Source organism: Rhinichthys klamathensis, unplaced genomic scaffold (assembly GCF_029890125.1).
Source record: "Rhinichthys klamathensis goyatoka isolate OS25496 unplaced genomic scaffold, OSU_Roscu_1.1 h1tg000304l_1, whole genome shotgun sequence".
In the NCBI taxonomy this organism is placed as follows: domain Eukaryota; kingdom Metazoa; phylum Chordata; class Actinopteri; order Cypriniformes; family Leuciscidae; genus Rhinichthys; species Rhinichthys klamathensis.
Genome location: NW_026606823.1, coordinates 742,459 through 761,178, shown reverse-complemented (window position 1 = coordinate 761,178; position 18,720 = coordinate 742,459). Strand labels below are relative to the sequence as shown.

The 18,720-nt window shown below is 36.3% G+C and overlaps 2 protein-coding genes across 2 annotated transcripts; one reads left to right on the top strand and one right to left on the bottom strand.

The window, feature by feature from the left end:
* Positions 1-10,882: 10,882 nt before the first annotated feature.
* On the bottom strand, positions 10,883-14,278 carry gpx9 (glutathione peroxidase 9). Its single transcript, XM_056270665.1, has 5 exons — positions 14,110-14,278; positions 13,297-13,390; positions 12,960-13,090; positions 11,194-11,324; positions 10,883-10,996 (listed from the first exon to the last, which is right to left on the bottom strand). Exons 1-5 carry the CDS (start codon positions 14,239-14,241, stop codon positions 10,918-10,920), a joined length of 567 nt encoding a protein of 188 aa, XP_056126640.1. The 5' UTR covers positions 14,242-14,278; the 3' UTR covers positions 10,883-10,917.
* A 652-nt stretch (positions 14,279-14,930) lies between these two features.
* Positions 14,931-18,631, top strand: fbxl15 (F-box and leucine-rich repeat protein 15). Its single transcript, XM_056270664.1, has 5 exons — positions 14,931-15,064; positions 16,218-16,377; positions 16,472-16,974; positions 18,066-18,278; positions 18,424-18,631. The coding sequence occupies exons 1-4, from the start codon at positions 14,988-14,990 to the stop codon at positions 18,253-18,255; spliced, it is 930 nt and encodes a 309-aa protein (XP_056126639.1). The 5' UTR covers positions 14,931-14,987; the 3' UTR covers positions 18,256-18,278; positions 18,424-18,631.
* Positions 18,632-18,720: the final 89 nt, after the last annotated feature.

Here is an 18,720-nt window from a genome sequence, read left to right as displayed (position 1 = left end):
TGGAGTTGTGTTCGTCCACTAACTAACAGTAAACACCGTTCCTCTGTCCAGTCGGGCTTTCTCGTCCTCATTGGTCATGATTCCATGTTTGTTACATTCAAACCACCACTTAAATAGACATGCCAGCAATCAGTGTGATTGGAAAGAGTGGAACAATTTGTATCATTCTTAGCCAATCAAATACCTTATAGGAAATTAACAGCATGGTAAATCAAATAAAAAGATTTATATACACATATATAATGTGTGTGTGTGTGTGTGTGTGTGTGTGTGTGTGTGTGTGTGTGTGTGTGTGTGTGTGTGTGTGTGTGTGTGTGTGTGTGTGTGTGTGTGTGTGTGTGTGTGTGTGTGTGTGTGTGTGTGTGTGTGTGTGTGTGTGAGAGAACGGTCAAATAAGAAAAATTACGCATGTAATTTCAAAGGGAAGGCTTAGAATAGACTTAGAATAGAATTAGTCTCACGTAGCCAGACCTTCTTACTGACGGCTAAAGGTCTGGAATTCATAGCAGCTTTCTTTGGCCAAGGCCATGTTGAGGAACTCTGTGGTAAGGAAATTACAGAAAGCTAAAGCAGATTTTTTCCTCACTATGATAGAAAAAGCAAGAGGCAATCCTAGAATTATTTGGAATCAGTTAAAAAAATTAACAGGCCAACAAAATGAAGATAAGAAAATTCAAGAACTTAAAGTAAAAGGGAAATCAGTAAATAATCCAGTTGAGATGGTAGAGATTTTTAATCATCATTTTGTTGATTCCGTTGAAACTATTACTCGTTGTTTTTCGCCTGCGTATACTAATGCCTGTCCAGTTACAACAGTGGAGCCTGTTTTTAGAATAAGGCCAGTTAGTGACTCTGATGTTATGAGAACAATTAGATCTCTTAAGTCATCTAGAGCAAAAGATAAATATGGTATGGATGTTGTTATGCTCAAAGAATCTAGTTTGACCCTAATTAAACCTATTAGTAAAGTTATTAATCTTTCAATTTCCCAGGAAAAATTCCCAAGTGCGTGGAAGTCAGCGATTGTTGTTCCAATACTCAAAAGTGGAGACCCCCTTTCTATTGATAATTATAGGCCAATTAGTATATTACCAACCGTTTCGAAAATTATGGAGAAACTAGTTGCAGAACAGATTAGTAGTTACTTGAGTAGTAGTTCATTTTCAATGCATCCAATGCAGTTTGGGTTTAGAGCAAAATACTCAACGGAAACCGCAAATTGTTTTCTTATAGAAAATATTAAAACTCTCTTAGATAAAGGTGGTGTAGTTGGAGTAGTGTTCCTTGATCTAAAGAAAGCCTTTGACACCGTTAATCATGGAATCCTTATGTCTAAATTAGCTTGTTTTAATTTCTCATCACATACACTTAACTGGATAGAGTCATATCTATCAGATAGATTTCAATGTGTTAGACTACATAATCACCTATCTAATGATATAGGTATATCAACTGGTGTTCCGCAAGGATCTATCTTGGGTCCAATGCTTTTTGCTATGTATATAAATGATTTTCATCTTTCATGCCCTGGCACTAATATACAAATGTATGCAGACGATACAGTGATTTACATACATGGCAATAGTCTGACACAAGTTGCAAATGAACTTACGGATTCTATGGCTAATGTGTCGTCATGGCTAAAAGAGAACTGCTTGCAACTAAATGTGTTCAAAACAGTATGTATGTTTTTATCTAAGTCTAATAGTATTAATAGGGAGCCTGATGTGTACGTGTCAGGGATGAGGCTGCAGGTAGTGCCACAATATAAATATCTGGGAATACTGATTGATTCGAAACTTACATTTAAAGCTCACGTAAAAAAGGTTTGTAAGCAGGTTAAGTTTAATCTATATAATTTTAGGCTTACTAGAGATAACATGTCATTAGAAGCAGCTAAGATGTTTATGAATTCTATGGTTATTTCTCACATGACTTTCTGTTTAACCACCTGGTCTCAGGCGAGTTCAGTGACTCTAAAACCATTAGAGTCCTTATACAAACGTACACTTAAGGTCTTTGATAAGAAATCGGTACATTCTCATCACTGTCCAATACTGGAAAAATATAAACTCTTAAGTTGGGAAAACATGATTAAGTATGCTAATATATGCCTGATGTATAAAATTATTTATGGTTTATCTTCTCCCCCTCTTGGTCAGTTAGTTCGTATTAGAACAACTGATTATCGCCTTCCAAGAGGTGCGTTAAGACAAGACTGTATCATACCGCTTAGACGAAGTAAATTTAGTCAGTCTGCCTTTTCTGTCAAAGCTGCACAAGAATGGAATAGTATTCCGACAACTATAAGAGATCTAGACACATATGCTTTATTTAGGGTTCAATTGAAAAAGTGGTTAATCAGTACTCAGATTTGTCAACATTAGAATCTCATATCTGCTAGCCATCCTATTATTGTTTCTATTTGCTTGATTGTCTTAATTTATCCAAAACTGTTTAAATAGCTTTTTATGGTATTATGTAATTATTAAAATTTCTATTATGTATTCTTAATAATTTTTTTCTTTAGGTTGACTTGTAACATCTTGTCCAGGGACTACGGATGAAAAATAGCCTTTGGCTAATTCTGGTACATTTACAGAAATGTTTTATTAATGTACAATGTCCCTGTCAAACTAAATAAACTAAAAAAATAAAATAAAAAAAAGGCCCGCCCATAAGGCCGTTTGACCGACATGTCAAACAACCAATTACAGTTCGTTTCGTTCAGCGTCACGTTTAGGGGCGTGGAAATGTCCCCACAACAACAGACCGGCGTGCAACAAGTCAGTCAGCATAGAAAATCAAAGAAGGAGAAGAAAACTTCAAGAGTCTTTGCCGTGAACCTCGCATACTTTTGAGAATCCTACGTTTAGCTGATCTTGATAAATGCTCATTGTCACTCATGTAAACACAACTTTAGTTTTTCTTCTGCAATCAGACGTCTGCACTTTGTTTCCCGGCGGACCGAAAATAAACGCGACACTCGCGCCCCCCCCCCCGGAAATCCGATAAAATTCCACCAATCAGATGACGACTTCGACATTCCTGAAGTGTTTCGAGTTAAGTGTACCATATGCATCAGACGTTTAGCCAACGTTCCGTGGGCGTGACCCTATAGACCTTATGTAGCCACGCCCCTTTTCCGCGCTGAGCTCATTGTCTTTTGACTTCCGGTCTGTATTTTCACAGCGATCTTGCGTAGTTATGAATGAACGGCTCGTTTAAAAAATTCCCAAGGTCCATTTGTTAAGACATATGCTTTACAATGCTTATCATAAACATTACAATGCTCATGATAACTTTCGTTAACTCTACAATAAGTAAATCAACTTCACCAGCTAATTACTCCTGGACAGCGATGCCATAGAAATATACAGAGCGACCGCAAAAACGGAAGTTCAAAGACAATTCTCTAAAGATGGCGGCGCCCTCGTTTCTCTGGTGCATAGCCTAAGGTGTATACTTAAAATCACTTTTTTTCCTACTTGGACAACCAACCAATCACAGGCTTCAAAAGATTGTGTCACACATAGGAACGGGGTCAGCCCCGCCTCCTCACTAAGATGAAAGTTGTTGTCTTTTCCTTACTCAGAGTTGCTCTCAGATCGGTCCCGAATCGCTCTTAAGCTAAGACTCCTACATACAAGTTTGAAGCTAAATTAAGAGTTTTCTGTGAGGATTCTTAGAATCTTTATGAATTGAAGTGCAGCACGTTTTGTCTTGTAAAATGTCATTTAATGCCTATCTATCCATCCATGATCCATCTATGTCTTTATGGTTATATGTTTGTGTTTACCACAGTAAACCAGACGGGTTCTTCCTCATTTCAGATGCTAATGTTGTATTCAGATGGAAAATCAAAGAGATTTGATCTGACAGAAGACAAATGACCACATGACCTGGACACCAGAGAAAAGAGAGATAGAGAGATGGTGACGGAAATAATTATATTTTATTTACTTATTTTACTAAAATCAATGTGGTTGAATTCGATTTCCATTTAAATGTTTGAGTTCATATATTGAGATGCAGACTTTTGGCCAATCTGAGCAAGGTTTGAGACATTATTCACCTGTAAAGCCTGACAAATGAATAGTCAACAAATGCAACAGTTTATTGAAACTTTAAACAAAATATTTTTTTAAATCTCAAAAAGGTTTTGTATTATTGATACATCAGGCTTTTATGGCTCATATTTAGTGAGAATATGGAGCTTTCATTTTATTCAGAGAAAGGCAATGTGGTGCAGATGCTGAAATGTATATGGACAAAAAGATGAAATTCTGATGCTTATATATAAATCATTGAGAGATAACAGACTAAATGCATTTAAAACCAGTCATCATCACTATATCTGCCAATGTCAGTATGATGAAATTTACATGCTTAGTTTAGTAGATGATCAAAGCTTTGTCATTTTCAATAATGCAATGCAATACAATGATTAAAGAGAGAATCAATACATATTCCTCAGAAGTCTGATGATCATATTTGATACTCGTGATTTTTCTAATGATGTATATAATCAGGTAAACCTAAGATGATTCAGTCCAGTAAGTGTTACTCTTGAAATATTAGTTATTCTGGTTTGCTTTATAAAAATCAGTGCAGATTTTACACATATAAAGCACAAGCTGAAGGTGGACGTTTGTACAGTTACACTACAATACTTTTACTTTCTAAAATAGTATCAACTATTAAAGTTTTGATCATGTTCATCATTTAGAGGCCTTGGAAATGTGCATATCAAATATCAAAGGAGGCATATGTAAGATTATTGCAAGAGCAGAATTTGCTTTCCATCTCATTGCCATCTAGAAGAAACTGATGAGTTATTAAAGAGATCTCTCTTGTGATTTTTCTTCCATGTGCACAATTGCTTATGCATTTCAGAAATCATTCTTCACTCCTAATAAGAGTAAAATCCAGCTGACTCTGTGACAATTTTATACAATGAACATATAAAACAAGCCGTACAGAAATTATAAAAGCATTAGCATCATGTAAGCAGTGCTTAAGACTCAATGAATCACAACAAATTACAGTCTACACACACACAGACTGATTCATTTGCACCAAATAAATAATTATTATATTGTTAAATACACTCAGTCGAGAGCTGACGGCCCACATGCACGCCAGATGTTTCTTCTCGTCTGACAGGAATCGCTCCGTGCTTCTCTTCCCAACAGTCACACACTTCAGTGGAACTCAAAAAAAATCCCCAAAATTAAACCATTACATATGACACAGAGTAATCACATATACAGTGTTTCTTTTAGACCATCAGCTGTCATTTCTGCTGCGTCTTGAGTGATAGCATCAGGCATGGTGAAAGAAGTAACGTTTTGAACAAAATTATAAACTTCATCCTGCTAAGGCTAATTTCACTGGAGGCACATTTTCATAAGAACACATAATTAAATATCTTAATTTGGCAAAATAACAGCTTGAGTGGGAATCATATGCAATAAGTAATATTCTATATGCAAGTGATATTTATCTTGATTTCGCTTTTTTTTTTGTCCATACATCTGATGTCATATTTTTCATATTTCATGTTCCTCATGTCTAAATACACAAAGACGTCATGATGGGCAAAATGGTTTGGTGTTGCTGAAATGATGCCGCAACTGATAGACAGATGTGCTTTATGTATAAATAAAATAAATAAATAAATATATTTTTTTACTCAATAACTATCAATTGATTTATGCTCCTGCTTGTTGAGATTAAATGAAATCATTATTTTTTTTTATAGATTTTCATAGTTTGAAATTAAACATGTATACAAAGATTTAAGTCTAGGAAAAAAACATATCTATATTAAAAGTTATTTTAATGCATTTCCAAGACATTTAGAAATGTACATTTATTAGTTTTTATAAAAAAAAATAAAAAAAAGTAGTTAGTTGTTTCTTCTTAGTTGAAGAAACACTCAAATATAAGCAAGAAATGAACAAATATGATTTTATGATAATTAAAAAGTAGGTTGAGTCCAAATCGGGGTTATTTTAGTATCAATAATTTAAGAAATTATTATAGATTTTATTAATATTTTCAATTATATTTTATGCTAACACTTTAAAGGTCTCATTTGTTAATGCATTATATACTAACAATGAGCAATACATCTGTTACAGTATTTATTAATATTTGTTAATGTTAGTTAAAAATACAGTCGTTCATTGTTTGTTTGTTAGTTCACAGTGCATTAATTAATGTTAACCAATACAACTTTTGATTTTAATAACGTATTAGCAAATGTTGAAAATAACATTAAGATTATTAAATGCTGTAGAAATGCAGTTCACTCTTAGTTCATGTTAACTAAAGTAGTTCACTAATATGGTAAAGTGTTACTGATTTTATGTTTGATGTTTATATTTTCCGTTTTCATTTTAAGTTCATTTAATGTTTTAGTACTTTTTTTTTTTTTTTTGTAGGTAGGCTACATAAAGATAAAATAATTTAAAATATGAAATGTTGACTTGGCAAACTTATATTTGATTTATTATTGTTTATTTTATTTCAAGTAAAGCACATGTTTTCAGCTTTAGCTTCAGCCCTGGTCCAGATATCTTCTTCAGGGTTGGACTGCTTTATGCTTCCAGTCGTGATTGATCCGTGATTTGCACAAGTGTCATGTTATTGACAGGAAGACAGACTGCGAGTGTGTTTCCACGCCAGGGCAGATCCAGCAGTTCACTCCATCACCCTGTAGAAATTGCTTGCTGGGATATAACAATAACAGCATGTTATTTTTATCCTCAGTGTAGATCAATGGTAATGTAAAGAGGACTGCGGATGATGGATGAACTTCACTGGGTTTTTAAGCTCTCGCAGAGATTCGGCTTTACAGGGCCCTTCGGTTTCTGCATGCACAGATATGCTCAACTGCGATACGGCTTTTATAATAGGAGAAATACATGACATGCACATCTACAAACGAGTCTGCAAAGCCAATCTTTCATAGCATGGCACACTGGAGATCTGAATGTCATATCAAAGCAGTGGCACTCAAAATAATATGTGAAATCTTCAGTGATAAAACACACAATATACAGTACAATAGCAGCCAAAAGTTCAATTAGACCATCAAATTATGAGGACAATCTTTAGTCAGTTATTAATATTTTGTTGGTTATCTCTTGTTTTTGCATTTGATTATAATTTCTTTGGCCAAAAATGATGTCCACAATTGACTCCAAGCACAACTTCACAATTTGATAATAATTTAAACACAATTTTTATCATATTTGAATAAAGGGTGAAGAACTTCTTTTGGCCACTGCTGTATCTAGTCCTCCGTCCCCATTGAGCAGCACTGGATTCATAAATCACATCTCAGTTGCAAGGATACATCATTCGCTCTTTGTCAGATGTGGTTATAACTCTTCGTAGCTTGTGTGTTGAGGTTATGAAACTGATGATACAGTGAGGTGCAGGGCTGATGTCCGAACACGAGGAGATAAATCTGTCTCACAACACTGAGATCAATCTGACCTGCTATTGTGGTCACTACAGCTGCTCTGATGGCTTGATAAAAGTCTTGTTTCATTTACCTGAGATGATAAACAAAAGCAGACCTATAGCAAAGCAATTAAATAGCAATTTTGCAATGCCAATTTAGTATGAAATCAGTTACACTGTGTAACTTTTGACCCTCTAGCGGTTCAAAACCGAAACTAGGCTAAATACATTTTGCGGAAGAGTATTGTTTTGGTCGTGCTTCGGCTCTGCGTGACTGTGGATGAATATGAGCCTTCACAATAGATAATGCTTTACAATTACCTGTTAGAGAGCTACATATGGCGATTTATCTGTTCGATAAAATACCCTTCTCACCTGTTGAGCAATAAAAACGCCATCTCCACCTTGCTTTTAAAGCATTTCAAATCCCTCAGTGTTTCTGAAAAGCCAAGCCAAGGTTGATTCTGGTTGTATTACTAGCTCTGTCTCGTTCTCCTTTGCCAGCAGACTCTCCTCTGATCGGCGTTTGTTTAAAACGGATGATTCCCCGGAGGTTGGAGATTTAGCGGCTCCATGTCAATCTTTCTCACTCGTTGCAACTCAAACTCCAGACAGAGGCAAAGCAGCCGGAGCAACTTTTCTCTGTTTACGGATATGACGCATGGGCGAGGGACGTATGTACGCAATTTCCCGTGAAAACCACCCCGACACAGGTCTAAAATATAGGCCTACTTACAATAGTCTTACCATAGTAAATCAGGGTCAGAAAAAAACAGCCTACGATTTAGAAGAAGCTGATTGATGATGTATTGATTCATTTGTCGATTAAAAAAGTTACAGTGTACCTTTGTAAATGTTCTGTGTTAGGCCTATACCTCATATGGAGAGCATTTGGGACGAATAGCTCAAAAATAATTTAAATTCGTCTCTCAGTTTGAAAAACAAGCCAAAACCTTAGTGTTGGTGGTATACACTTGGAAGTCAAATGATGTTTAAGGGGCATAAATACATTCAAATACACATTGTTTTGAAAGAATAACCACAATATTTAGCCTGTTTAACGTGATGACATGAGGCCATAAAATCTGAGATTTTTTACAATTCAAATAACACATATTTTGTACATAAAAATGAATAGAGAATGATAAGGAAATAAGTGCTTTTGCTTTTAAATTCGAGCTGTACATTTGTGCTTCTACACTCTCCAAAATATAGACTTCCATTGTAAGTGCACTACTACACGTTTTTGTTTGTGATAAACGGATCAAAATGATTGTTTTAAATGTATAAAAAATGTACATAAATTAGCATATGCATTTAATAATTTGAATTATGCTCCAATTATTGTTTGTGATTACAATAGTCTCTCTAGTGTTCTCACTCACCGCACAGCAGCAGTTTAGCCCTAATGAACCACTGCCAGGTTTCAAAACCTTAATTATAAAGGCAGAAATCATGACAGCGTACAAGTTCAGGCCCAATATTCAGAGCTCTCTGACCTCACGATGGCATATGAGGCAATTACAGCCGTTTCAGAACAATTGAGATATTTCACCAAAGAGAACAGTTCCATTAAATGCAGTTCCACACATTTCCCAGCCAGAAACATGCAAATGCTCATGTACTGACAGCAGAAACATCTAAAACATGTGCTGTAGTGAGCAGGTCATTATAAGCTGCTCAAATCCACAGTCAGATGCGATTAAGAAAGTAGGAATTCAGCGTCTGTCTCTGGAGAGAAACAGGCCTGTGCAAAGGCCACACAAGACATTTCATTAAATGAATTCTGTGCATGATCAAACTTACGTAACTGTATTTTACAGTCTATAATTAATAGAATGGGTGTATTATGTACACAAGCAACTTTCTGTTATGATTTGTGAGGAACAGCTTTACTATTTTATTTGCATCAGCGTCTGCCTAAATGAATCTGTTTTAGTGTCTTTAAATCAGTGCTGGAGTCTGACTGTACAATACTGACATCTAGTGGAGAATACAGGCCAACACCTGCAGAAAAATACAATGGATTTTATCACTTCTAGGTTATATTATTAAAACATCTATCTATCCATCCTAAAATGTACTAAAATAACAAAAATAAAAATGAATAAACACTATATAGATATTTTAAAAAAAAACACAACAACATTACCAAAACTTTAACTAAAATTAAAAGGAAATCATTCAAAATATGAATAAAAACTATATTCATATTTCAATCATTCTAAAATAAAGCTGATTTAAACCTTGAGTTTATCTCTCTTTCACCATCCAAATAAATCAACGGAAGACCTGTAGAGTTGAAAGCATCTTTACTGTTGTCATGGTAACAGTGACATCAGTGAGGCGTTCTCGGGTCAGGAGGAGATCTGAGTGAATGCACTGAAGATCAGATCTCCTCTTCCCGCTTCAGATCCAGCTCAGCTGCCGGAGAGCATTTCCTGAGGGATCGTCACTGTGCCGCCTCACAATCACAACACAAACCCAAACCCGTCCTGGTGAACAGCGTTGCTCACAATCCCAACCCAAACCCAAACCCAAACCCGTCCTGGTGAACAGCGTTTCTCACAACCACAACACAAACCCAAATCCAAACCCGTCCTGGTGAACAGCGTTTCTCACGACAGGCTTCGGGAATTCTGAGTTCTGTGCGGAATTTAGATCCAATTTGATAAGAATGTGGAACAATGTCAATCTCATGAAACAATAAAATTACATCCCAGCTCATTTTTCACCCCAAAAAACTAAAGAAAATAATATTTAATTTTAAAAAGAAAATTAAGCCTATTTTAGGACTATTACTTTTTTTTCATGACAGTTACACACACCCTGTTCTGTAAAAATTATATGATCAATAAGTTATGACAACATACTTTTTTTTTTACATTGCTTTAACTCATCGAAATAAGTTAAGCAATTTTCAACTTTTTTTATAAGTTCTACAAGGCAACTCCTTTTTAAAGTCAGTTTAATGTAATTTCAGTTGAAATGACTTAAACATCAAGTTGAGTGTACTTAAAAATTTAAGGCAGCAACTTTTTTTACAGTGTGCCAAATAGTTATTCAAGTTTTTTTTTTTTTTTTTTTTTTTTTTTACTGGCATAAATTAAAGACAGTATAACAATGATAAAGTGTCCATTCTTTACCATTTTCAGTAATGTATATTTTTTTGGATTTACAATAAAGAGAGTTTGGGGGGAAAATGTTCTTAATTGTCATGAAAATGATGTCAGAATGCACAAAATAATAATGATCCTAAAATAAAATAAAAACTGATTTTGAAGTGAAATATGTTCGAGACATTTTCATGACAAGTTTCATGAGATTCACGTCTAGAAGTCTGAATGGATCTAGGTAAGTGGAAGATGTTGAATCTGAATGAATCCAGACAGACAGTGGCCGCCTAGCTGGAATCATAATCATATGCTGGTTATGAATGTGTTATGATGATGAATGTCTTCCCTGCAGAAGCGCTGTAATGTCCCGCTCCACCTCTTCAAATGGACAATGAAGATCATACCTGAAATAGACCATTCAGATGTTACAGATGATTCTGTATTTGTTCATATTATATTGCTCTGTGAAATACTTGATTCTGATTGGTCATAGTGAACATTAAACTGTAGTTTCATGTCTCTCGTAATACACACTCTCGGTCTTCATTTATTTGGGACATGACATGGAAATCACACTGAATTTGTGAGCATATCTCGGTACCGTTTGTAAGGAACTCCGTCTGCAGTGATGAGAAACTTCTCGAAGTTCCATCGGATGTCGTTGACTTTAATGGGAGACCAGTAGAGCTTCCTGATGTCTCCGATCACAGGGTTGACAAACGGAAGAGTTTCCTGGAAGAACAAAGTCACTGTAACTGTGCTAGAACTTAATTACTCTGGCTTAACCTGTAACTTATTAGCAACAGTAATTTATGAATTTGCTAGAAGAATAGTCATGAGGCGTCTTCTGACCTTTATTTTGAAATAGCGATGCAGACGAAAAATCATGAAGATAACGTCCAGTAAATTTTCCAATTAATTAATTTTAATAGAGCTGAATAGTGCTTAATATGGAAGCTTGTTTCCGCCCCTGAGTAAAATAAATAAATGATTTTACATAAATAAATGCAAATCATAAATAAATGAATGCAAATTGCAACTTTTTATCGCGCAATTGTGAGAAAAAAAGTCAGAATTGCGAGATATAAAGTCGCAATTCTGAGAAATAAAGTCGTAATTGTGAGATATAAAGTCGCAATTGCGAGAAAAAAAAAGAATTGTGACAAGAAAAAGATACAATTGCGACTTTATTTCTCGCAATTGCGACTTTATTTCTCACAATTGCGAGTTTACATCTCACAATTCTGAATTCATATCGCGCAATTGTGAGAAAAAAAGTCAGAATTGCGAGATGTAAACTCGCAATTGTGAGAAATAAAGTCGCAATTATGAGAAATAAAGTCGTAATTGTGAGATATAAAGTCGCAATTATGAGAATTAAAGTCGCAATTGCGAGAAAAAAAGACAGAATTGCGACTTTTTATCTCACAATTTTGACTTTATTTCTCACAAAAAAAGTCAGAATTGCGAGATGTAAACTCGCAATTGTGAGAAAAAAAAGTCAGAATTGTGAGATAAAAAGTCGCAATTCTGTCTTTTTTTCTCACAATTGCAACTTTATTTCTCAGAATTATGACTTTATATCTCGCAATTGCGACTTTATTTCTCACAATTCTGACTTCATATCTCGCAATTGTGAGATAAAAAGTCGCAATTATTTATTTATTTATTTTATTCAGTGGCGAAAACAAGCTTCCATACAATTGCGAGTTATCAGGCCAATTCTAAGGGGAAAAAAAGACTAACTTTTGTCCCCTCAGAATAGTTTATATCTCACAATATTCTGACTTTACAACACGCAATTGCGACTTTATATCAATCAAGTCTGACTTTATATCTTGCAATTCTGACTTTACAACACGCAATTGCGACTTTATATCACGCAATTCTGACTTTATATCTCGCAATTCTGACTTTACAACACGCAATTGCGACTTTATATCACGCAATTCTGACTTTATATCTCGCAATTCTGACTTTACAACACGCAATTGCGACGATATATCACGCAATTCTGACTTTATAACACGCAATTACGACTTTATATCATGCAATTCTGACTTTAAATCTCGCAATTCTGACAAAATAAAGTCAGAATTGTGAAATAAAAAGTCGCAATTACCTTTTTTATTTTTCATTCGGTGGCGGAAACAAGCTTCCATAGGCTTCAGGAACCCTCTCAGATCTACTGATAAACTCATTTATGTGACTGCTTTGTTAGATAAAAAAAAAAAAAAAAAAAAAAAATTGTGGGGAAGAAATGTCTATAATTGTGATGAAAATCATGTCAAAAAGTCTCAAAATAGACTTTATTTTTATTCCCCATATGCTGCAGAGTTGCTCTGCATTGAGAGAGCTGAATCATACCTTCAGGAAGGCGTATAGAGGGTGTTCATCTGCGCCGTTCACCTCAATCCTGCTGAACACGGGGAACTGTGGGAGGAAACCTGCTCCTGGTCTCACAAACTGCAGGACATTCAGGATCTCATGGTTCTCTTCTGGGAAGAGCAAAGGGGAAAGAAACTCTTACTGACCCTAAACTTTAAAACAGTGTTGAATTCAAAAAGGATTATCTTTCAGGTCTTTGAACTAGAATGTTCAAACCCAGATTGTACAACTTGGCCCAGTCTCCCTTATTTAATAAACATCCAATGCTTTCTGACATCTGTCCAGTGAACACGAGCCAGTGATGCGCAGGTCTTACCAGGAGCCTGAAGGCCAAACTGATTGCAGGGGAATCCAAGCACAGTGAAGTTCAGTCCTCCATACATGTCCATGAGTGCATTCATCCTGTGATACTGCATCAGCATTGGTTTCAGTTACCGGTATGATCATTTACATACATACATTTTTATTAATTAATTAATGTGCAAATAAGTTAAATATTTTTTGATTGACAGCTGGATCACATTCAATTAAAACATTTGCTGTAAATGGTTGTAAACAATTCATGTATATAATAATAGTCTCAGAAAAAAAGGTACGAAAGCTGTCACTGGGGCTGTACTTTTCAAAAGGTACACTTTTGTACCTAAAGGGTGCATATTGGTACCTTAATGGTACCTTAATTACACAAAAGTGTACCTTTTGAAAAGATACAGCCCCAGTGACAGCTTTCGTACCTTTTTTTTCTGAGAGTTATATAGCACCTTTCCCGAGCCCAAGGATGCTTCACAACATTTATACAGTCATACAATGAATCAACCAGACAATCATATGGACAATGGACATTTGCCCAGTCCAGAACAAGAGCCGATGCAGATGCATAGCGGTTATGTCAATGAGACATTATCATAATACAAATCCATATCAAGACATTCAAATCCATAACAAAGAACACACAATGTAGGCAGCATAGAAAGCTAGACCATGAGCATACAATACATTGTAGGCTATAGGCTATGCCGTGTGTGTGTGTGTGTGTGTGTGTGTGTGTGTGTGTGTGTGTAACCTACTCATTACAAATGCATGAAATGATTTATTAAAACTGTTACTTAACAAAGGAAAACTCAGATACCTCTTCGACGGTGGACCCTCAGAAGGTCGCCACGTTCACGATGAGAAGGACTTTTCCTCTGAAGATGTTGAGTGGGGCGGCCTTTCCCTCCAGGGTCTCCATGGTGAAGTCATACACTGAATTTGCAGCCATATTTGCTGTAGACTCTCAGTTCCTGTGCACTGGTGTATCAGTGATGGTACACACTAACCTCTGGCTCTCGGCTGCGGTTCATTCAGAGCTCTGTATCTCTTGGCTCAGCAGAGGTTCTGCATGAATGACTCTTTTGTTTTTGAGCTCTTCGTGTGTTTTTTTCTCGTTTTTTGTCCAAGGTTTGCAAAGGCATGCTGACCCTGATGGTCATGTGATGTTCTCATTTCAAAGGCCAGGTGATTGTTAGTGTCATTGACCAACAGAAGTCGCAGCATCAGCCGATCAATCAGGTGTATATGTTTCTTATAGGACCCTAGAAATAATCTTAATTATAAATGACTGCCATATAAATAAAACAAACAAAATGCATGCATTTACTAAAGGTTGTTGGTAGCCTATCATATAAATAAATTAGCATATGCTTGTTTTTTTAGTAGCCTAAATTATCTCATGTGGATGTTTGAAGACCTGTCGCTTGGTTCGTTGGTACTATAGGCTTTCTATAAAGATGTCATTCTTGTGTATCTGTCTGTTTGCCTGTCTATCGATCGGTCGTTCTGTTATTTTATGTCTGTCTATCTATACGTGCACTGCACACATTAAAACAGTTTTTTATGTTTTGTGATGTATGACGCTCGCTGGTCATCCAGGCCGTTAGATGGCAGCAGTGAGTCACCGGCGTCCCGTTGAATCCGCATCATCCTGTCCAGAAGAACCCGGAGGAGCCGGTCAGCTGTTTATCGATCATGATAAATAATGTGCGTGGATCAAAGGACAGTATCAGCATGGATCAAAAACATGACGAACGCATGCAAAGCCACAGGTATATTTTATAAAGAGTGATCCAGGTGTGCGTGTATTTAGAGAAACACGCGCGTTCCTTTGACTAGCATGCGCACGCACAAACAGACGTTTGCATTCAGAAAGCCATCCATGCAAACAGCAGCAGAACATCTGTACTCTCCATATAAACATCATTTTCTAGGAGACAGTGGCTGCACTGGTTTGCACGCATTTATGCATGTTGAAAACAGGAAGCATTTGAATTGTGTAATCAGTCTTTTATTAGTTGACATGTTCATATCAACATTATGTCTGTTAAACTGTGTTGTTTTGTGCGCGTGAATGTTGTTGATGCACGCCTGACGTTACATACACTGTATTTAGTCCATTTTGATAACAGTATGTCTAATACAGTTTCCCAGTTGTTTTGTATGCGCGCTGCATGCATTTAATATTTCGTGGCTAATATTTGGCCAAGTCATTAACATGGTTTTATACATTGGCAATTCACCAACATAGGATGTTTATATGTTTAGTCATGTTTATATATATATTAATTCAATTCAAAATTGCTTTATTGGCATGACTCATATTACAAAAGTGCCAAAGCTTGGAATACATAGAATAATTATAAAGACATCAAAATAATAAAATATTATAACATAACTTAAATTTAAATTAGGGCTGTCGAAATGATTAATCGCGATTTATCGCATCCACAATAAAAGTTTGTGTTTACATAATTTATGTGGGTGCACTTTATACTTATTTTATATATATAATACACACACATGCTTGTATATATTTAAGAAAATTTTTATGTATATACTGTATATAGATTTTTATATAATTTTTATTATATATAAATATAATTATTTTATATATAAATAATATTTTTTTCTTAAATATACATGCATGTGTGTGTATTTATATATATATATACAAAATAATTATACACAGTGCACCCACATATATTATGTAAACACAAACTTTTATTTTGGATGTGATTAATCATTTGACAGCCCTAATTTAAATGTATTAAATTAATTGTACAAATTAACAGTGTATATATATATATTACGGGGATGACACACAACTTGCCACTGACATCTGGCCTAACATTGAAATGTGCAGTTGTATGTCAGTTGGTGTATTTGATTTGATATTGATCTGTGTATGTGGTGTTGTGACAGGTGTCATCTGCTGGACCTGCCCTGGGAGGATGTGTTAGTTACACACGTGTTCTGTTACCTGCCTCTGCGTCACCTGGTCAGCCTGCAGCGCGTCAGCAAGAGCTTTCGTTCCCTCATACACGTGTACCTGGCCAACTGCCGTAAGTTTGACCCTGCGCAGGTGAGGGAAACAGCTTTGATATGGATATTGTCCGTTCTCTGTTGTGCTGTATTTCATCAAACTTGCACACCATCCTTCCTGTGTTTCTCCTCAGACGGGGCCAAACATTCCCAAAGAAGCCTTCTGCTCCATCCTTCGCCACAATCAAGTTCTCCACCACCTCTGTGTCAGCAACTGCTCTGATTGGATCTCTGATAAAGAGCTTCTGCCTGTGATTGGTCAGAACCAGCACCTGCTGCGCGTGGACCTGCGTGGCTGTGTTCATCTGAGCCGTCACGCTCTGGTGGCGGTGTCTCTGAGCTGCCCGCGTCTCACACACCTGAGCCTGGCACACTGCGAGTGGGTGGACAGCCTGGCGCTGCGCAGTCTAGCGGATCACTGCTCGGACCTGCGCTCGCTGGACGTCACCGCCTGCCGACAGCTGAAGGACGAGGTCGTGTGTTACGTGGCGGGGAAGTGCCCGGCGCTGCGCTCGCTCTCAGTGGCGGTTAATGCCAACATCACGGACACGGCGGTCGAGGAAGTGGCCAAGAAGTGCAGAGAGCTGGAGGAGCTGGACCTCACCGGGTGCCTGCGGGTGCGAAACCAAGCCATCAGGTGTGTGTGTGTGTGTTTGTGCTGACAAGCAGACGGGTGCAGGAGTTTAAAGATCAGATTAGGGCTGCGTGATTTGGGGAAACAAATTTAATTGCTTTTTATTTATTTATTTCCCTGGAAAAAAAAACCTCCAGATCCTACTTGTTTGTAAGACTACACAATTCGGTCAAGAATATTGTGATTATAACAGTCTTATTTATATATGATCACAATATTTGGGCCAAATCGTCTTACAAACAAGCATTTTTTCCTTCTATATTTTTCTTAAATACTTGAGTTTCTTATTTTACAGGGAAATACTGAAATTGTAATATTTATTTTTTTGTTTAATATTTTTTTTAGTAATAATATTTTATTAATAATAGTAATAATAAATTCACAATAAATAGTAATAATTGTAACATTAGTAATAATATTAATACTAAATTTTACTTGTTTGTAAGTCTGCATGATTTGGCCCAAAATATTGTGATTTTATATATAAATATGATTATATAATAATAATAATAATAATATATATATATACAGTATTATGTATATTGTAGTATTGTATTGTATCGTATTAGTATTGTAGTAATACTAACATTTTTGGCTGTCTCTTAATTTCTTAATTTTATTTGATTTCTAACTTTTATTTTAGTGGACAAACTCAAGGACCCTTAAAGCTTCTCCGCTGTTGACAACAGCCGGTTTCTAAGTGCTTCGAGAATGATTGCGCATGTTTCGTTCCCAAATGCATAAGTGACTGAAAGTCAGAGCAAGCGGCGAGAGGAACTTCATGCTGAGCAGCATTTACTGTGAACGGAGACGCTACAAACACCGAATCATGAGCCGCTCATGTGGTGTAAATGAACACAGTACCGCGCTGCACGTTTCAGAGGGAATATTTATTTCATTAGCGATTTGATAATCACACTATATTGCGATTCCGGTGTTATATCGATTAATCTCTCAGCCCTCTCTGGTAAATCAGTAACAATATTTAGATGAGAGATTGTTTAGGGAAGTTTGCCTCATTATGCTGTCTGCATAGGCAGCGCACTACATTTCAAAAGCAGAGCCTATTAATAACTGTTTATTTGTGTGTTTAGGACGTTAGCCGAGTACTGCCCCAAACTGCGGTCGCTCAAAGTCAATCACTGTCACAACGTAACCGAGTCCAGTCTGGGTGTTCTGCGCCGGCGTAACGTGGAGATCGACGTGGAACCTCCCCTACAGAGGGCGCTAGTGCTTCTGCAGGACGTCGTGGGATTCGCTCCGTTTATTAACCTGCAGATTTAACACATCAGGAACATCCAGAAGAGGTGCGCAAAAAGACATGGAATCCAAGCTAACCTCATAATACATGCTTTTTGTGTGCATGATTAGTGCGAATTTCATATTTGTAGCCTTTCATCAATATGTAGTGTCTTTGCTTGTAATGTGTGAAATGTTTGTTTTGTTTTATAGGTCTTCTCTCATCTTACATGATCTTTCTCTGGATGCCTGACATTTGAAACAACACATTTGTACACCAATGCAATATCACAGAAGACACACCGCAAATCCACATCTCACGTGCTTGATTGTTTTAGTGTATTTTAGCATTTAAAAAGAAACACTACGATTTACTTGGTTTTCAGAATGGGGCTTGATCAAATCTGGTCTTTTATGAAAATCACCTTATTTATTGAAGCAGCTACGTTTTTCATGCACCAAATGTTGTATCATTTTGCACTTATGAAATACTGAAATATTTGCACTTTT